The 20,271-nt window shown below is 59.2% G+C and overlaps 1 protein-coding gene across 1 annotated transcript in view; it reads right to left on the reverse strand.

Moving 5' to 3' along the window:
• Positions 1-18,436, reverse strand: part of EPPK1 (epiplakin 1) — a 30,310-nt gene extending 11,874 nt beyond the window's left edge. The window contains exons 1-3 of the mRNA XM_054060575.1: positions 9,473-18,436; positions 1,193-1,318; positions 924-1,073 (exon numbers count right to left, since the gene is read on the reverse strand). Of these exons, the coding sequence (XP_053916550.1) occupies positions 924-1,073; positions 1,193-1,318; positions 9,473-18,268 (9,072 nt within the window). The 5' untranslated portion in view covers positions 18,269-18,436. The remainder of the gene's footprint in view (positions 1-923; positions 1,074-1,192; positions 1,319-9,472) is intronic.
• Positions 18,437-20,271: the final 1,835 nt, after the last annotated feature.

Below are 20,271 nucleotides of genomic sequence, written 5' to 3' on the forward strand. Positions count from 1 at the left end.
CTGCCCCGTGCTGGAGGACAGGAGAACAGCTGAAAGGTGGACCTCCAACCACCACAGCACCAGCCCAGAAGTCCTGGGTGGGGTCCCTTCCAACCCAAACCATCTCATGATTCCATGATTCCCACTCGGTGTCCCCCAGAACCCCCAGATCCCATCCCTGGAGGGGTTCCAGGCCACGTTGGATGGGCTTTGGAGCTCCTGATCCAATGGGAGGTGTCCCTGCCCATGGATTTGGATGATCTTTGAGGTCCCTTCCAACCCAAACCATCTCATGGTTCCATGATTCCCACTTGGTGTCCCCCAGAACCCCCAGATCCCATCCCTGGAGGGGTTCCATCCCAGGTTGGATGGGGTTTGGAGCCCCTGATCCGGTGGGAGGTGTCCCTGCCCATGGATTTGGATGATCTTTGGGGTCTCTTCCAACCCAAACCATCTCATGATTCCATGATTCCCACTTGGTGTCCTCCAGAACCCCCAGATCCCATCCCTGGAGGGGTTCCATCCCAGGTTGGATGAGGTTTGGAGCCCCTGATCCGGTGGGAGGTGACCCTGTCCGTGGGAACTGGATGATCTTGGAGGTCCCTTCCAACCCAAACCATCTCATGGTTCCATGATTCCCACTTGATGTCCCCCAGAACCCCCAGATCCCATCCCTGGAGGGGTTCCAGGCCACGTTGGATGGGGTTTGGAGCCCCTGATCCCATGGGAGGTGTCTCTGCCCATGGATTTGGATGATCTTTGAGATCCTTTCCAACCCAAACCATCTCATGGATCCATGATTCCCACTCGGTGCCCCCCAGAACCCCCAGATCCCATCCCTGGAGGGGTTCCAGGCCACGTTGGATGGAGCCCCTGATCCAGTGGGAGGTGTTTCTGCCCAAGGTTGGACCTGGATGAGCTTTGAGGCTCCTTCCAACCCCAACCATCCCATGATGCCGTGGTTTCCTCAGGTCAATATTGGCTCTCCGTGCAGGATCCCCGTTGGACGCGAGGGTGTCACCATCCACGGTGACACCTGAGCCCGTTGGTTCCAGCAGCTCCAGGTCTTCACGCGAAGGGTTCTCCTGGACCTGCTGTGAGGGTATCAACACCTCAGCTCCTCACGGGAGGTTCTCCAAGCCAAACGCTGATGGAAAACAACGTTCCTCAAAGCTCTTCGGTGCCAAAACGTCCTTGAGAAGCCATCACCCACCTCTCTGATGTGGTTCATGGCTTCTTCAGCCGAGGACACCCACACCTTCCGGCAGGTGAGCCACGAGGCTGCAGGTGCCTGAGGTGATGTCTCCATGCCGGGTTTCCTGGGAAGCTGCAGGACCACCTGGTGGAGTCACCGTGGGCAGTAGGGACATCCCATGGGCTGCAGCTCGGCTTGACTGCTGCAGTGGAGGACCATGAAAGGGGTCCTGGAACCCCTCCAGGGATGGGATCTGGGGGTTCTGGGGGACACCGAGTGGGAATCATGGAACCGTGAGATGGTTTGGGTGGGAAGGGACCTCCAATTCCACGGGCAGGGACACCTCCCACTGGATCAGGAGCTCCAAACCCCATCCAACGTGGCCTGGAAGCCCTCCAGGGATGGGATCTGGGGGTTCTGGGGGACACCAAGTGAGAATCATGGAACCATGAGATGGTTTGGGTGGGAAGGGACCTCAAAGATCATCCAAACCCATGGACAGGGACACCTCCCGCTGGATCAGGAGCTCCAAACCCCATCCAACCTGGCCTGGAACCCCTCCAGGGATGGGGCAGCCACCACCGCTCTGGACAACCTCTTCCAGGACCTCTTTACTCTCATGGTGAAGAAGTTCCTCCTCATGTCCAGTCCAACTCTGCCCCTCTCCGGTTCATCCCCGTTCCCCCTCATCCCATCCCCATGAGCCTCTGGAGAAAGTCCCTCCTCAGCTTTCCTGGAGCCCCTTCAGGCACTGGAAGGTCCCTCTGAGGTCTCCTCGGAGCCTTCTCTTCTCCCCAACCCCAACTCTCTCAGCCTGTCCTCGGACGGGAGGTTCTTCAGCCCTTGGATCATCCTCAGAGCCTCCTCTGAACCCGTTCCAACAGCTCCATCTCCTTCTTCTGCTGAGGATTCCAGACCTGGACCCAACCCTCCAGAAGAGGTCTCCCAGGAGAGGATCAGAGGAGCAGAACCTCCTCCCTCTCTGCTCCACCACCTTCTCTTCATGCCACCCAGGACACGGTTGACCTTCTGGGCTGTGAGCACACATTGTGGCTCACGTTGAGGTTCTCCTCTCGCAACACCACCACAAGTCCTTCTCCACCATCTCCCATCCTGGATTGCAACCACGGATGGTGGTTCCCGGTGCCTCCCCTTCTCCTCTGGAGACCTTCCCTGCTTGACCTCCCTTCTCACTTTGGGTTCTGATGACCGACGCCGCAAAGTCCCCTCTGATGACACCTCAGCGCAGGTTCAGCTGCTCCTGTTGGGCTGCGGTGAAGGTGGTGTCCACAGCAGACGGCACACGGAGCTCAGCTTGGATGGGCAGGAAGGTCCCTCAGGACCTGGAGGGGCTGGAGAACATCTGGAGAAGGAAGAAGAGCTGGGAAAGGTCTGGAATCCACAGGCTCTGGAAGCAGCTGAGGGACCTGGGACTGCTTATCCTGGAGAAGAAGAGGCTGAGGGGACACCTGGTGGCTCTGTGGAGCTCCTGGAGAAGAGGTTGTGGGGAAGAAGGTGGTGGGTTCTGCTCCCAGGAAGCCACAGCTCTGAGGAGAACGGCCAACAGGGACCGAGGGGGTTCTGACCCCTCTGATCCTCTCCTGGGAGACCTCTTCTGGAGGGTTGGGTCCAGGTCTGGAATCCTCAGCAGAAGAAGGAGATGGAGCTGTTGGAACGGGTCCAGAGGAGGCTCTGAGGACAATGTGAGGGCTGAAGAACCTCCTGTGTGAGGACAGGCTTGGAGTGATAGAACGGAAGGCTCCTCGGAGCCTTCTCCAGGCTGAACAACCCCAACTCCATCAGCGTGTCCTCACGCAGGAGGTTCTTCAGCCCTCGCAGCATCCTTGGAGCCTCCTCCGGACCTGTTCCAACGGCTCCAAGGAGACCTTAGAGTGACCTTCCAGAAGGTGAAGGGGTTACAAGAAAGCCGTGGAGGACACCCTCTGATCCTCTCTGGTGAGACCTCCTCTGGAGGGTTGGGTCCAGGTCTGGAATCCTCAGCAGAAGAAGGAGATGGAGCTGTTGGAACGGGTCCAGAGGAGGCTCTGTGGTCCCTGAGGTGGATGAGATCTGTTCTGAGGAGGCTCTGTGGTCCCTGAGGTGGATGAGATCTGTTCTGAGGAGGCTCTGTGGTCCCTGAGGTGGATGAGATCTGTTCTGAGGAGGCTCTGTGGTCCCTGAGGTGGATGAGATCTGTTCTGAGGAGGCTTTGTGGTCCTCAAGGGTGGATGAGACCTCTTCTGAGGAGGCTTTGTGGTCCTCAAGGATGGATGAGACCTGTTCTGAGGAGGCTTTGTGGTCCTCAAGGGTGGATGAGACCTGTTCTGAGGAGGCTTTGTGGTCCTCAAGGGTGGATGAGACCTGTTCTGAGGAGGCTTTGTGACCGAGGGGGTTCCGACCCTCTGATCCTCTCCTGGGAGACCTCCTCTGGAGGGTCGGGTCCAGGTCTGGAATCCTCAGCAGAAGAAGGAGATGGAGCTGTTGGAAGGGGTCCAGAGGAGGCTCTGAGGATGATGGGAGGGCTGAAGAACCTCCATTAGGAGGACAGACGGAGAGAGTTGGGGTTGGGGAGAAGAGAAGGCTCCGAGGAGACCTCAGAGGGACCTTCCAGTGCCTGAAGGGGCTCCGGGAGAACTGGAGAGGGACTTTCTCCAGAGGCTCATGGGGATGGGATGAGGGGGAACGGGGATGAACCGGAGAGGGGCAGAGTTGGACCGGACATGAGGAGGAACTTCTTCACCATGAGAGTAAAGAGGTCCTGGAAGAGGTTATCCAGAGCAGTGGTAGCTGCTCCATCCCTGGAGGGGTTCCAGGCCACGTTGGATGGGGTTTGGAGCCCCTGATCCAGTGGGAGGTGTCCCTGCCCATGGATTTGGATGATCTTTGGAGGTCCCTTCCAACCCAAACCATCTCATGGTTCCATGATTCTCACTTGGTGTCCCCCAGAACCCCCAGATCCCATCCCTGGAGGGGTTCCAGGCCACGTTGGATGGGGTTTGGAGCTCCTGATCCATCGGGAGGTGTCCCTGCCCATGGATTTGGATGACCTTTGAGGTCCCTTCCAACCCAAACCACCTCATCGTTCCATGATTCCCACTCGATGTCCCCCAGAACCCCCAGATCCCATCCCTGGAGGGGTTCCAGGCCACGTTGGATGGGGTTTGGAGCTCCTGATCCAGCGGGAGATGTCCCTGCCCATGGATTTGGATGATCTTGGAGGTCCCTTCCCACCCAAACCATCTCGTGGTTCCATGGTTCTCACCTGGGCTCATCTCCAGCTGCACATCCGCCCGTGGGCGTGGGCGGCGCTGAGGTCGCCGTCGGAGCGCATTCCTCAGTGCGTGGGCGTTCGCCCAACTGGAAGAGCCGCACACGGCATTGTTTCCCCTCTGAGTCACCGACGTTGGTGCAACCGAGGAGGAGGAGGAGGAGGAGGTCCTGAGGCCCTCGGGGGAGAGGGAGAACGCGGCACCCGCTCATAATCATAAAATCGTGGGATCATGGAAGGGTTTGGGTGGGAAAGGACCTCAAAGCCCATTCAGTTCCAACCCCTGAGACCGGCAGGGACATCTCCTGCTGGATCAGGAGCTCCAAACCCCATCCAACGTGGCCTGGAACCCCTCCAGGGATGGGATCTGGGGGTTCTGGGGGGCACCGAGTGGGAATCGTGGAACCATGAGATGGTTTGGGTGGGAAGGGACCTCCAAAGATCATCCAAATCCATGGACAGAGACACCTCCCATTGGATGAGGGGCTCCAAACCCCATCCAACGTGGCCTGGAACCCCTCCAGGGATGGGATCTGGGGGTTCTGGGGGACCCCAAGTGAGAATCATGGAACCATGAGATGGTTTGGGTTGGAAGGGACCTCAAAACTCATCCAGTTCCATGGGCAGGGACACCTCCTGCTGGATCAGGAGCTCCAAACCCCATCCAACGTGGCCTGGAACCCCTCCAGGGATGGGATTTGGGGGTTCTGGGGGGCACCGAGTGAGAATTGTGGATCCATGAGATGGTTTGGGTTGGAAGGGACCTCAAAGATCATCCAAATCCATGGGCAGGGACACCTCCTGCTGGATGAGGGGCTCCAAACCTCATCCAATGTGGCCTGGAACCCCTCCAGGGATGGGATCTGGGGGTTCTGGGGGACCCCAAGTGAGAATCATGGAACCATGAGATGGTTTGGGTTGGAAGGGACCTCAAAACTCATCCAGTTCCATGGGCAGGGACACCTCCTGCTGGATGAAGGGCTCCAATGCCCATCCAACCTGGCCTGGAACCCCTCCAGGGATGGGATCTGGGGGTTCTGGGGGACACCAAGTGGGAATCATGGAGCCATGAGATGGTTTGTGTGGGAAAGGACCTCAAAGATCATCCAAATCCATGGATAGGGACACCTCCCGTTGGATCAGGATCTCCAAACCCCATCCAACGTGGCCTGGAACCCCTCCAGGGATGGGATCTGGGGGTTCTGGGGGACACCAAGTGAGAATCATGGAACCATGGGATGGTTTGGGTTGGAAGGGACCTCAAAGCCCATCCAGATCCACCCCCTGCCATGTGCAGGGACACCTCCTGTTGGATCAGGGGCTCCAAACCCCATCCAACGTGGCCTGGAACCCCTCCAGGGATGGGACAGCCACGGCTCCTCTGGGCAATCTGTCCCAGGGCCTCCACCCCCTCATGGTGAAGAACTTCTTCCTAAGATCTCATCTCAATTTTTCAGCTCAAAACCCTTCCCCTTCATCCTATTAATTCTCCTGGGAGCCCTCCTCTGGAGGGTTGGGTCCAGGTCTGGAATCCTCACCAGAAGAAGGTGATGGAGCTGTTGGAACGGGTCCAGAGGAGGCTCCGAGGATGATCCAAGGTCTGGAGAACCTCCCGTGTGAGGACAGGCGGAGAGAGTTGGGGTTGTGGAGAAGAGAAGGCTCCGAGGAGACCTTAGAGGGACCCCACGGTGTGGAGCTCACACCACGTTGAGCTCCTGGTGGGTGTGGAGCCTCTTGGCCACCACCAAATCCGCTCTTGGACCTGAGAAGAAACTTCTCCTTGACTGCAGGTCCTTCCCACCGCCACGGCTGCTCTCGCAACGTGTTTTGGAAGGAAAGAATGACACCGCCGTCCTCTTTCCGAACCCCCGAGGGATGGGCGGGGGCGGACAAACACCAGAGAGAAGAAGTCCTTCGGAGTCCACCTCAGCGAAAGGCGGGGATGCAACTCTGATCTCAGCAGGAAAGAAGCTCTCGGGTGGAGAGTGATGGAATCGTTGGAGTTGGAAGGGACCTCAAAGGTCATCCAATTCCACCCAGGACACCTCCCGTTGGATCAGGAGCTCCAAAGCCCATCCAACGTGGGATGGAACATCTCCAGGGATGGGATCTGGGGGTTCTGGGGGGCACCAAGAGGGAATCATGGAACCACGAGATGGTTTGGGTTGGAAGGGACCTCAAAGATGATCCAAATCCATGGGCAGGGACACCTCCCGCTGGATCAGGAGCTCCAAACCCCATCCAACGTGGCCTGGAACCCCTCCAGGGATGGGATCTGGGGGTTCTGGGGGGCACCAAGTGGGAATCATGGAACCATGAGATGGTTTGGATTGAGAGGGACCTCAAAGATCATCCAAATCCATGGGCAGGGACACCTCCTGCTGGATCAGGGGCTCCAAACCCCATCCAACGTGGCCTGGAACCCCTCCAGGGATGGGATTTGGGGGTTCTGGAGGACATCAAGTGGGAATCATGGAACCATGAGATGGTTTGGATTGAGAGGGACCTCAAAGATCATCCAAATCCATGGATAGGGACACCTCCCACTGGATCAGGGGCTCCAAACCCCATCCAATGTGGCCTTCAACACCTCCAGGGATGGGATCTGGGGGTTCTGTTTAATGAACCACCACTGCTCTGGGCAACCTGGGCCGGGACCTCCCCGCTCTCTGCTCTCCACTCTGGTGGGACCCAATGTGGAGTTCATGTGAAGTTCTGGAGTCCTCAGCACTGGGAGGAGATGGAGCTGTTGGAGCCACTCCAGAGGAGGTCACGGAGATGATCCGAGGGCTGAAGAACCTCCTGGGTGGGACAGGGTGAGAGCTGGGGGTGTCCATCCTGGAGAAGAGACCACAGAGGAGCTTCCAGGATGGAAAGGAGCTCCAGGAGAGCTCCGGGAGATGATCCACGGAGATGATCCGAGGGCTGGAGAACCTCCTGGGTGGGACAGGCTGAGAGCTGGGGGTGTCCATCCTGGAGAAGAGACCACAGAGGAGCTTCCAGGATGGAAAGGAGCTCCTGGAAGGTTGGAGAGGGGCTCTGGATCAGGGGGGGAGAGGATGGGACAAGGGTTTGAGCTGCAAGAGGGGACATTGAGGTGAGTTCTTGGGGAGAAATGTTCTCCTGGGAGGGTGGGGAGGCCCTGGGACAGATTGACCAGAGGAACTGTGGCTGCTCCATCCCTGGAGATGTTCCATCCCAGGTTGGATGGGGTTTGGAGCCCCTGATCCAGCGGGAGGTGTCCCTGTCCATGGATTTGGATGGGCTTTGAGGTCCCTTTCCACCCAAACCATCTCATGGTTCCATGATTCTCACTTGGTGTCCCCCAGAACCCCCAGATCCCATCCCTGGAGATGTTCCATCCCAGGTTGGATGGGGTTTGGAACCCCTGATCCAGAGGGAGGTGTTCCTGTCCATGGATTTGGATGAGCTTTGAGGTCCCTTCCAACCCAAACCATCTCATGGTTCCATGATTCCCACTTGATGTCCCCCAGAACCCCCAGATCCCACCCCTGGAGGGGTTCCAGGCCACGTTGGATGGAGTTGAAGCCCCTGATCCGGTGGGAGGTGTCCCTGCCCATAGCAGGAGGTGGACCTGGATGGGCTTTGAGGTCCCTTCCAACCCCAAACCACCCCATGGTTCCGTGTTTCTCACAAGGGTTGTGGCGTAGCCTCTGAACCTCTCCTCTCCTGCGGTCTTTCAGGAATCCCCTGGAGCACCTGAGGTCATTGTGGTCAACCACATTCTCCTCAATCTCCTCATCGAGGTTCAAATGGAACTTTGTGGTGTAACGAGGACGGTATTTCCTCACTTGGTTTCTTCCTCGGGAAGAAGATCTTCCTTTGCCCCTTTGGAAGAGGTTGGTAGAACGTCCTGGAGGTCACCACGCTCCTCGGGTCAAAGGAAGGGATTGTCCTGCTCTGCTCCACGTTGGTGTCGCCCCAATCTTCAGCTCTGGGGACACCCCAAGCCCTAAAGCTACAGGAGAACATCCAGAGGAGGACACGGAGTTGGTGAAGGGTTTAGAGGAGAAGCTGCTGCAGTCACTCGGTCTGGAGAAGACCGAGGGGAGACCTCATGGTGGTCCTGCAGCTTCCTCACAGGATGGGGAGGAGGAGCAGGTGTGGAGCTCTTCGCTCTGACCCCAAGGAACGGTTGGAAGAGGCACCAGGAGAGGGCAGGGACACCTCCCGCTGGATGAGGAGCTCCAAACCCCATCCAACGTGGGATGGAACCTCTCCAGGGATGGGATCTGGGGGTTCTGGGGGACATCAAGTCAGAGTCATGGAACCATGAGATGGTTTGGGTGGAAAGGGACCTCAAAGCCCATCCAAATCCATGGTCAGGGACATCTCCCGCTGGATCAGGAGCTCCAAACCCCATCCAACCTGGCCTGGAACCCCTCCAGGGATGGAGCAGCCACCACCGCTCTGATCCAGTGGGAGGTGTTCCTGTCCATGGATTTGGATGATCTTTGAGGTCCCTTCCAACCCAAACCATCTCATGGTCCCATGATTCCCACTTGGTGCCCCCCAAAACCCCCAGATCCCATCCTTGGAGGGGTCCAAGGTCACATTGGATGGGGTTTGGAGCTCCTGATCCAGCGGGAGGTGTCTCTGCCCATGGATTTGGGTGGGCTTTGAGGTCCCTTCCAACCCAAACCATCTCATGGTTCCATGATTCTCACTCGGTGTCCCCCAGAACCCCCAGATCCCATCCCTGGAGGGGTTCCAGGCCACGTTGGATGGGGTTTGGAGCCCCTGATCCAGCGGGAGGTGTCCCTGCCCATGGTTGGATACGGATGGTCTTGGTTTTCCCTTCCAACCATTCCATTCTGTGGTTCTACAAAATGCTGAACAATAAAGAAATGCGAACAAAAGGCGTTTGGATCATAAAAACGTTGGATTTATACCAAAAGAAACCCCACCAGAACCAAAATACCCATCGAGACCATCGGAGATCTCCAGGAGGGAGAGGACAACGCAACGCAATTCCCCATTACTTTCTCGAGACCTTAAGGAAATAAAGCCCCATCAGCCTCGGCGACGATGGTGGTGAGGATTGCGCCCATCTGGGAGATGGTGAGCGTTCCCACCTTGTAGCGGCGCAGGAGGTCCTCACGCTGGAGCTCAGGGACGTAACGGGAGAAGAGGACCTCCCAGAGGGAGACCTTTGTGCTCTGGAAACCACTGCCTGGTGGGACCTCCATGGTGTGGGACTTGAGGGACCTCTCCAGCTCCAGGTCCAGGTCGTGGTCTTGGTGGGATGGAGCAGATTCGCCCTTCTTGGCTGGTGGTGGGACCTCCTTCTTGGCTGGTGGTGGGACCTCCTTCTTGGCTGGTGGTGGGACCTCCTCCTTGGCTGGTGGTGGGACCTCCTTCTTGGCCGGTGGTGGGACCTCCTTCTTGGCCGGTGGTGGGACCTCCTTCTTGGCTGGTGATGGGACCTCCTTCTTGGCTGGTGATGGGACCTCCTTCTTGGCCGGTGATGGGACCTCCTGTCCTTCAGCCTCGGCGACGATGGTGGTGAGGATTGCGCCCATCTGGGAGATGGTGAGCGTTCCCTCCTTGTAGCGGCGCAGGAGGTCCTCACGCTGGAGCTCGGGGACGTAACGGGAGAAGAGGACCTCCCAGAGGGAGACCTTTGTGCTCTGGAAACCACTGCCTGGTGGGACCTTCATGGTGTGGGACTTGAGGGACCTCTCCAGCTCCAGGTCCAGGTCGTGGTCTTGGTGGGATTGAGCAGATTCGCCGTTCTTGGCTGGTGGTGGGACCTCCTTCTTGGCTGGTGGTGGGACCTCCTTCTTGGCTGGTGGTGGGACCTCCTTCTTGGCTGGTGGTGGGACCTCCTTCTCGGTTGGTGGTGGGACCTCCTTCTTGGCTGGTGGTGGGACCTCCTTCTTGGCCGGTGGTGGGACCTCCTTCTTGGCCGGTGATGGGACCTCCTTCTCGGCCGGTGGTGGGACCTCCTTCTCGGCTGGTGGTGGGACCTCCTTCTTGGCTGGTGGTGGGACCTCCTTCTCGGCTGGTGGTGGGACCTCCTTCTTGGCTGGTGGTGGGACCTCCTTCTCGGCTGGTGGTGGGACCTCCTTCTTGGCTGGTGATGGGACCTCCTTCTTGGCTGGTGATGGGACCTCCTTCTTGGTTGGTGGTGGGACCTCCTTCTTGGCTGGTGGTGGGACCTCCTTCTTGGCTGGTGATGGGACCTCCTTCTTGGCCGGTGATGGGACCTCCTTCTTGGCCGGTGCTGGGACCTCCTGTCCTTCAGCCTCGGCGACGATGGTGGTGAGGATCGCGCCCATCTGGGAGATGGTGAGCGTTCCCACCTTGTAGCGACGCAGGAGGTCCTCACGCTGGAGCTCAGGGACGTAACGGGAGAAGAGGACCTCCCAGAGGGAGACGCTGTGTCCCTGGAAGAGGCCCCCACCCAGGGTGGTGTGGGCGTCCCGGAGGGCTTTGCGGGCGGCGTCGTTGAGCCGGAAGAGCTCCGAGCTCTTGTCCATCACGTGGAGCATCATCAGCCCCGTCTCCGGGTCGAGGACGCAGCGGCGCAGGAGCTGCAGGTAGGTGAGGTTCTCCTGGGTGTTGGGGTCAAAGAAGCCCTTGGTGTCATCTCCGGGGTCCGAGAGGATGCGGTTCATCTCCTCATCGAAGTAACCGCGCTCGTAGGCCACCTCCACCGGGAGGCGGTGGCTGTGGACGGGGTCGATGACGCCGCCGGTGGCCACCTGGGCCTCCAGGAGGCGGACGCCGTGCTCCTGGACGATGAGTTCCTTCTTCATGGCTTGGAAGAGGGAGATCTTTTGGCCCGTGGAGGGGTCCCGGTAGCCGGTGACGGCCCTCTCGGCGCTCAGAAGCTTCTGGTGCAGCTCCGGTCCCACCAGCCCGGAGGCCACCGCTTCGTCCACCGACAGCTTCTGGTTGGCCATGGGGTCAACGAGGAAGCCGGTGGCCGCCTGCGCCTCCAGGAGCACCAACGCCGTCCCCGGCCTCAGGATGCCCTTCCCCATGGCCTGGTAGATGCTCATCTTCTCCATCTTGCCCGGCTCGGCCTTGGAGGCCACCAGGACGCCGGCGATGCAACCGGTGCCCTCCAGGTATCTTCTGACGCTCTCCAGTTGGGCGACGTCTTGCGCCGCCTCTTTGCCTTCGTGGAGCTTCTCCATCGTCTCTTCGGTGATGATCTGAGCGCTGAGGAGCTCCGAGGCCGTTATCCGTTGCCTCAGACCTCGGAACCAGACGTGGCTCCTCGCCTCTTCTCTCCCTCTGATGATGGCGAGGACGGCGTCGACGATTCCTCGGAGGACGCGGTGGGAGTCGCCTTTGTACTTCTTCACCGCCTCCTCCCTCTTCTCCTCCGTGACGTCCTCCGAGCAGAGCAGTTCCCACAGGGACAACTCAAGGCCTCGGTATTTTCCAGCCGCCACTTGGACCTTTGTAGCCAAGAAGGCCTTCTTCGTCCTCTCGTCGACGTAGAAGTAGTCCTCATCCTTCTCGGTGACCTTCAGGAGGTACCACCCATTGTCTCCATCTTTGGAGCATCTCTGCAGGAGCTGATGGTAACTGAGCTTCTCACGAGTGGTTGGGTCTACAAAGCCTTTACTTCCATGATCCGGATCGGAAAGTAAGAGGAAAGTGTCCTCATCCAAGCAGCTGCGCCTGTAGGCCACGTCCACGGGGAGGCGGTGGCCGTGGATGGGGTCCACGATGCCGCCGGTGGCCATCTGAGCCTCCAGCAGGCGGAGGCCGTCCTCCTTGGCCATCATCTTCTGCTTTATGGCCTGGAAGAGGGAGACGCTGTGTCCTCCGTGAGGATCCGCGTATCCCGTCACGGCTTTCTCGGCCAAGAGGAGCTTCTCGTGGAGGTCTTTCCCCACCAGCCCGGAGGCCACGGCCTCATCCACGGGGAGTTTCTGGTTGGCCACGGGGTCGATGAGGAAGCCGGTGGCCGCCTGGGCCTCCAGGAGCCCCAACGCACACTGCTCCGTCAGGAGACCCTTCTTCAAGGCCTGGTAGACGCTCATCTTCTCTTTCCTCGACGGGAGGAGAACGCCGGCGATGGACCCGGTGCCATCCAAGTACCTTCGGATGGTGTCCCTGGCGGTGAGGTTGGCCAAGGTGAGGTTCCCCTCCAGCAGCTCCTCCAGAGTTCTCCCATCGATGAGCTCAGAGTGGAAGAGTTCGGCCACCGAGACGTCCCCACGCAGCCCTGGGACCTTCAGAGCTTCCGCTCTCCTCTCCCTCTCCTCCATCATTTGGAGGACGAGGGCCACCAACCCTTCCAGCGTGAGCGTTTGGCATTGGAACTGCATCACCAGGGACTTCTTCTTCCGCTCCGAGATGTAACCGCAACAGAGGAGGTCCCAAATGGAAACCTTTTGCCCTTTGAACTTCCCGAATTTCACTTCGAGGACCTTCGAGCGTAGAACCTCTTTGGTCTTCTCATCCACGTAGAAGTACTTTCCTCCTTCCTGGACCACCTGGAGCATGTACAACCCGCTCTCCGCGTCTTGGACGCACCTCTCCAGGAGCTGCAGGTAGGTGAGGTTCTCATGGGTGTTGGGGTCGAAGAAGCCCTTGGTGTCATCGCCGGGGTCCGAGAGGATGCGGTTCATCTCCTCATCGAAGTAACCGCGCTCGTAGGCCACCTCCACCGGGATACGGTGGCTGTGGACGGGGTCGATGACGCCGCCGGTGGCGATCTGGGCCTCCAGGAGGCGGACGCCGTGGCTCTTGACGATCAACCCTTGCTTCATGGCTTGGAAGAGGGAGATGGGGGCTTTGGTGTAGGGGTCGGTGTAACCGGTGACGGCTCTTTCGGCGCAGAGCAGCTTCTCGAAGACCTCCGCACCGATCAGACCTTCGCTTAACGCCTCCTCCACCGAGAACTTCTTGTTCCGCTGGGGGTCGATGACGGAGCCGGTGGCCGCCTGCGCCTCCAGGAGCACCAGCGCCGTCCCCGGCCTCAGGATGCCCTTCCGCATGGCCTGGTAGACGCTCATCTTCTCCTTGCTTGGTTGGATGAGGACCCCCGCTATGAAGTTGGTGCCTTCCAGGTACCTGCGCACCGAATCCATCTCCGTGACCTCTTTGACCGTTTTCTTGCCTTGGTTGAGCTCATCCAGGGTCTTTTTGTCTATCAGTTGGGATCGGAAGAGGTCGCTGGCGGATACCCTTTTCCGCAGCCCTTGGAAGGTGAACTTCTTGCCTCGGCTCTCGGTCTCGGTGACGGCGGCGGTGACGGCGGCGACGATCTCCTGGAGAGCGGCGGCGTTCTCCTCTTTGTACTTCCGCACCAGTTCCTTCCGTTTGCCCTCCGAGAGGTACTCGGAGTCCAGGAGGTCCCACAGGGACACCGCCTGCCCTTCGAAGCGCCCTACGTCGACGCAAACCGTCGTCGCCCTCAGCGCGGCGGCGGTGTCTTCGTCTACGCCGAAGGCGGCGTTTTCCGAGAGGGGAAGGAGCCACAGCCCCGACTCGGCCTCACGGATACACCTGTCCTTCAGCTCCCGGTAGGTGACGTTCTCCTTGGTGTTGGGATCAAAGAAGGCTTTAACGCCGTCGTTGGGTTGAGAGAGGGTTTGGTTGAGCTCCTCGGGGTAGAAACCGTACCTACGCGCCGCCTGGAGCGGAAGGTGGTGGTGGTGAATGGGATCGATGATCCCTCCGGTGGCCAACTGGGCCTCCAACAAAGGAACGGCGTCTTCCAGAGGGACCAACTCCTTCTCCAGGGCTTGGCCCAGTGAGATGGAGCTCCCGGTGTAGGGATCGGCGTAGCCGGTCACCGCCCTCTCGGCAAGAAGGAGCTTCTCGGTCAGCTCCTCACCGACCACGCCGGCTTTCACGGCGTCCCTCACGCTGAGTCTCCGCTTGGTCACCGCATCGGAGAGGTACCCGGTGGCCGCTTGAGCTTCCAGGAGCTTCAGGGCCACCCCGGGCAGGAGGAGATTCTTCTTCATGGCATCGTAAAAGCTCATCTTCTCTTTGGACTCCTCTAGGAGCACCCCAGCGATGTTGCCCGTACCCCGCAAGTACCTCTTGACGTTCTCCATCGCCTCCACTTCCTCGGGGCTCCTTACACCCTGAGCCAACTCCTGGAAGGTCTTCTCCGAGATGATGCCGACGTCCAGCAGCCAAACGGCCGGGACGCCTCCCCTCAAGCCTTCCAAGGTGAGGTGGGTACGGGCTTTCACCTCCATCTCCTCCACCGAGCTGAGCACCAGGGCCACCAATCCCTCCAGAGAGATCTCCTCGGAGCGGAACCTCTCCAGCAATTCCTTCCTCTGCTCCTCGGTGAAGTACCCGGAGTGGAGGAGCTCCCAGAGGGAAAGGCCTTTCTCCTTCACCGCTGTCTCCTTGAAGATCTCCTGGACCTCTCGGTGGCTGTAGGTGGGAGCGGCCGCCTGGGGCAGAGGGAGCAGATGGAAACCGGCATCCTCGTCCTTCTGGCACCGCTTGATCAGTTCGGCGTAGCTGACGGTCTCTTTGCTCTCGGGGTGGCAGAAGGTTCCATGGTGGCCTCCAGGTTCTAAAAGGGCTTTGCTGGTGTCCTCATCCACGCAACCGCGCTTCCGGGCGGCCTCCAGGGGGACGTGGTGGCCGCACGTTGGGTCAACGATGCCTCCCGTGGCCATCTGAACCTCCATCAGCTGCATGGCTTGCTTGGTGGCCACCAGACCCTTCTTCATGGCTTGGAAGAGGGGGATCTTCTTGCCCGTGAAGGGGTCTTTGTAGCCCGTCACGGCGCCCTCGGCGTGCTGCAGCTCCTGGTGGACCTCCGGCCCGATGACGCCTTCCTTGATGGCCTCGTCCACGCGGAGCTTCTGGTTGCTCACCGGGTCGATGATGAAGCCGGTGGCGGCCTGAGCCTCCAGCAACGGGAGGGCCACTCCCGGCACCATCAGGTTCTTCTTCATGGCTTCGTAGATGCTGAGCCTCCGGTTCGACGGCCGGAGAACAACTCCTCCGATGCTTCCCGAGCCGTAGAGGTACTTCCGGACAGATTCCATACGTAGGACTTCTTCTGGAGTCACAGATCCCTCCAAGAGCTTCTGGAAGAGGGCGTTGTCGATGACGCCCGTTTCCATCAGGTGGTACGCGCTGACGCTGCCTCTCAGCGCCGGGAACTTGATGGGAACCCATTTCTTCGTTTCCTCCTCCAAGAGGCGTCGGATTTGCTCCAAGCTCAGCTTCCGCAGTCGGTAGTGGTTGAATATCTCCCGGCGTCGCCCTTCGCTGAAGTACTCGGAATTCAAGAGGTCCCACACGGAGACCTTCTCCCCCCTCAACCGCCCGAACCTGACGGTCAACCAAGAGCTCCTGAAGACCCTTCTGGTGGCGTCGTCGATGAATCGGCGCTTCCCGCTGTTGAGAGGGAGGAGGCAGAGCCCCGTGGACGCCTCGGTGACGCACCTCTCCAGGAGCTGCAGGTAGGTGAGGTTCTCCTGGGTGTTGGGGTCGAAGAAGCCCTTGGTGTCGTCGCTGGGGTCGGAGAGGATGGCGTTCATCTTCTTGTCGAAGTAACCGCGCTCGTAGGCCACCTCGACGGGGATGCGGTGGCTGTGGACGGGGTCGATGACGCCGCCGGTGGCCACCTGGGCCTCCAGGAGGCGGACGCCGTGCTCCTGGACGATGAGCTCCTTCTTCATGGCTTGGAAGAGGGAGATCTTCTCGCCGGTGTAAGGATCGCGGTACCCGGTGACCGATTTCTCGGCAGCGAGGAGTTTGTCGTAGACATCGGGGCCGATGACGTTGGCTCGCAAGGCGTCCTCCACCGAATACCCTCTGTTGGCCACCGGGTCGATGACGAAGCCGGTGGCCGCTTGGGCTTCCAAGAGGATGAGCGCCGTTCCCGGCCTTAGGAGGCCTTTCCTCCTACCTTGGTAGATGCTGATCTTCTCCTGGGAGTCCGGAAGGAGAAGGCCACCGATGCTCCCCGTCCCTTGGAGGTATTTCTTGACGGTGTCCATGTTGACCACTTCTTTGGCCGACGTTTCGCCGCCTTTCAGCTTCTGGAACAAATCCTCGGTGATGATTTGGGAGCGGAGGAGCTGTTGGGCGCTCACCCGGTCCCTCAGGCCCTCGAAGGTGGCCGTGGAGGTCATCTCCTCCACGGTGGCACCGACCGCTCGGCCCAACTCTTGGGTGGAGAGCGTCCCCGTGAGGTACCGCTGAGCGAGGGCCGCTCGGCGCTCGCTCGGGACCTGCGCCGAGAACAGCGCTTTCCAGAGGGACACCGATTGCCCTTGGAATTTCCCCAAAGCCACGTGGATCCGGGTGTCCTCCAGAACCCTTTGGGTCTTGCGGTCGAAGAAGAGTTGGGTTTCCTGGGATCCCCGAGCGCCGCCATCGCCGCCGCCGCCGAGAGGCAGCAGGAGGAGCCCCGTGGTGGCGTCGGTGACGCAACGCTTGAGTAGATCGGCGTAGGTCACCTTCTCCTTGGAGCTGGGGTCGAAGAACCTCTTGATGTCATCGGGAGGGTCGGAGAGGAGCCGTTTGGTGGCTTCATCCAGGTACCCCCACCGGCACGCGGTCTCCGTGGGGACGCGGAGGTGCCGACCGGGAGCGATGATTCCCCCCGTGGCCATTTGGGCCTCCAGGAGGCCAAAGCCGTGGTCTTTGGGGATGAAGCCCTTCTGGAGGGCTTGGAAGAGCGAGAGCCTTTCTCCGCTGAAGGGGTCCTTGTAGCCAGCGAAGGTCCTCTCGGCTGAGGACAGTTTCTGGTAGAGTTCCGGTCCCACCAAACCGACGCCGACGGCTTCGTCCACCGAGTAGGTTTGGTTCTTGATGGGGTCCACCAGGCTGCCGGTGGAGGCCTGGACCTGCAGGAGCATCACGGCGGCGCCGGGCACCAGGAGATGTTCCCTCAACGCTTGGTAGAGGCTCTTCCTCTCCCCGGAAGGGAGAACCACACCGGCAACGCTCGGCGTCCCCCGGAGGAACCGTTGGATGGAATCGTTCTCCGCTACTTCTTGGGTGGAAACCTTTCCTTCTTCAAGATCTCGGAAGAGGTCCGGGCTGATGATTCCCGACTCCAGGAGGTCCCTGGCGCTCACCCGTCCTCCCAACCCGGCGAAGGTGACCTGCAGGGGGAGGAGGAGGAAGCCCGAGCTCGGCTCGACCACGCAGCTCCTCATCAGCTCCAGGTAAGTCATCTTCTCCATAGTGCTGGGGTGGAGGAACCTGGCGCCCACCTCCTCGTTGGCTTCGCAGAGGACCTCCTTCAGCTCTTCATCCAAACATCCCTTCCGGCACGCCACCTCCGGCGGGAGCCGCCGGCCGCTGCCCGGCTCGATGACGCCTCCGGTTGCCATCTGGACCTCCATCAACCGCGTCCCTTGGTCCCAAGCGATCAACTCTTTCTTCATGGCTTGGTAGAGGCAGATGTTCTCCTCTGAGTAAGGGTCCACGAAGCCCTTCGCGGCTTTCTCTGCGCTGAGCAGCTTCTCCTTCAGCTCCAACCCCACCAAACCCACCTGAAGGGCTTCCGCCACCGACACTTTCCTCCTGGCCACCGGGTCCACCATGGCGCCCGTCGCCGCCTGAGCCTCCAGGAGACCAAGCGCTGAGTCCAAGCTCAGAAGATGCTCTCTGGTGGCATCGTAGAAGCTCATTATCCTCTTGGAAGACTCAACGTAAACGCCGGCGATGGCGTCCGTTGCCTTCAAAGGCTCCTGAGAAGCCTCCACCACCACCACCGCATCCCGGACGGCGGCGCCGTTCGGCTTGGAAGGGACCTTCTCCTGGTGGGAAGCGGTCGATCCATGGGCGTCGCTCCGGTGGGACACAGGGTCAGCGTGGCCGTTGATGGTCGGTTTGGTGTCCATTGTCCCACGGCGCAACTTCCACCGCTCTTGAAGGCTCTGGAGAGGAGGGAGAAGGGGAAAGCGTGGTGAGAACTCAACGGGGACCTCCTTTGGATGCTAAAAACGGGGAAGGAGGGAATGGTTTGGGCTGAAGGACCTCATGGTCGGAGCTGGAAGCCCTCATGGTCAGAGCTGAAGCCCTCATGGTCAGAGCTGAAGCCCTCATGGTCAAAGCTGGAAGCCCTCATGGCCAAAGCTGAAGCCCTCATGGTCAAAGCTGAAGCCCTCATGGTCAGAGCTGAAGCCCTCATGGTCAGAGCTGAAGCCCTCATGGTCAGAGCTGAAGCTCTCATGGTCAGAGCTGAAGCCCTCATGGTCAAAGCTGAAGCCCTCATGGTCAGAGCTGAAGTCCTCATGGTCAGAGCTGAAGTCCTCATGGTCAGAGCTGAAGCCCTCATGGTCAGAGCTGAAGCCCTCATGGTCAAAGCTGAAGCCCTCATGGTCAAATTGAAGCCCTCATGGTCAGAGCTGAAGCCCTCATGGTCAAATTGAAGCCCTCATGGTCAGAGCTGAAGCCCTCATGGTCAGAGCTGAAGCCCTCATGGTCAAAGCTGAAGCCCTCATGGTCAAATTGAAGCCCTCATGGTCAGAGCTGAAGCCCTCATGGTCAAAGCTGAAGTCCTCATGGTCAGAGCTGAAGTCCTCATGGTCAGAGCTGAAGTCCTCATGGTCAGAGCTGAAGCCCTCATGGTCAAAGCTGAAGCCCTCATGGTCAAATTGAAGCCCTCATGGTCAGAGCTGAAGCCCTCATGGTCAAAGCTGAAGCCCTCATGGTCAAATTGAAGCCCTCATGGTCAGAGCTGAAGCCCTCATGGTCAAAGCTGAAGCCCTCATGGTCAGAGCTGAAGCCCTCATGGTCAGAGCTGAAGCCCTCATGGTCAAAGCTGAAGCCCTCATGGTCAAAGCTGAAGCCCTCATGGTCAGAGCTGAAGCCCTCATGGTCAGAGCTGAAGCTCTCATGGTCAGAGCTGAAGCCCTCATGGTCAAAGCTGAAGCCCTCATGGTCAGAGCTGAAGTCCTCATGGTCAGAGCTGAAGTCCTCATGGTCAGAGCTGAAGCCCTCATGGTCAGAGCTGAAGCCCTCATGGTCAAAGCTGAAGCCCTCATGGTCAAATTGAAGCCCTCATGGTCAGAGCTGAAGCCCTCATGGTCAAATTGAAGCCCTCATGGTCAGAGCTGAAGCCCTCATGGTCAGAGCTGAAGCCCTCATGGTCAAAGCTGAAGCCCTCATGGTCAAATTGAAGCCCTCATGGTCAGAGCTGAAGCCCTCATGGTCAAAGCTGAAGTCCTCATGGTCAGAGCTGAAGTCCTCATGGTCAGAGCTGAAGTCCTCATGGTCAGAGCTGAAGCCCTCATGGTCAAAGCTGAAGCCCTCATGGTCAAATTGAAGCCCTCATGGTCAGAGCTGAAGCCCTCATGGTCAAAGCTGAAGCCCTCATGGTCAAATTGAAGCCCTCATGGTCAGAGCTGAAGCCCTCATGGTCAAAGCTGAAGCCCTCATGGTCAGAGCTGAAGCCCTCATGGTCAGAGCTGAAGCCCTCATGGTCAAAGCTGAAGCCCTCATGGTCAAAGCTGAAGCCCTCATGGTCAGAGCTGAAGCCCTCATGGTCAAAGCTGAAGCCCTCATGGTCAGAGCTGAAGCCCTCATGGTCAAAGCTGAAGCCCTCATGGTCAAATTGAAGCCCTCATGGTCAGAGCTGAAGCCCTCATGGTCAAAGCTGAAGCCCTCATGGTCAGAGCTGAAGCCCTCATGGTCAGAGCTGAAGCCCTCATGGTCAGAGCTGAAGCCCTCATGGTCAAATTGAAGCCCTCATGGTCAGAGCTGAAGCCCTCATGGTCAGAGCTGAAGCCCTCATGGTCAAAGCTGAAGCCCTCATGGTCAAATTGAAGCCCTCATGGTCAGAGCTGAAGCCCTCATGGTCAAAGCTGAAGTCCTCATGGTCAGAGCTGAAGTCCTCATGGTC

The sequence above is a fragment of the Cuculus canorus genome, chromosome 2 (assembly GCF_017976375.1).
Source record: "Cuculus canorus isolate bCucCan1 chromosome 2, bCucCan1.pri, whole genome shotgun sequence".
NCBI lineage: Eukaryota > Metazoa > Chordata > Aves > Cuculiformes > Cuculidae > Cuculus > Cuculus canorus.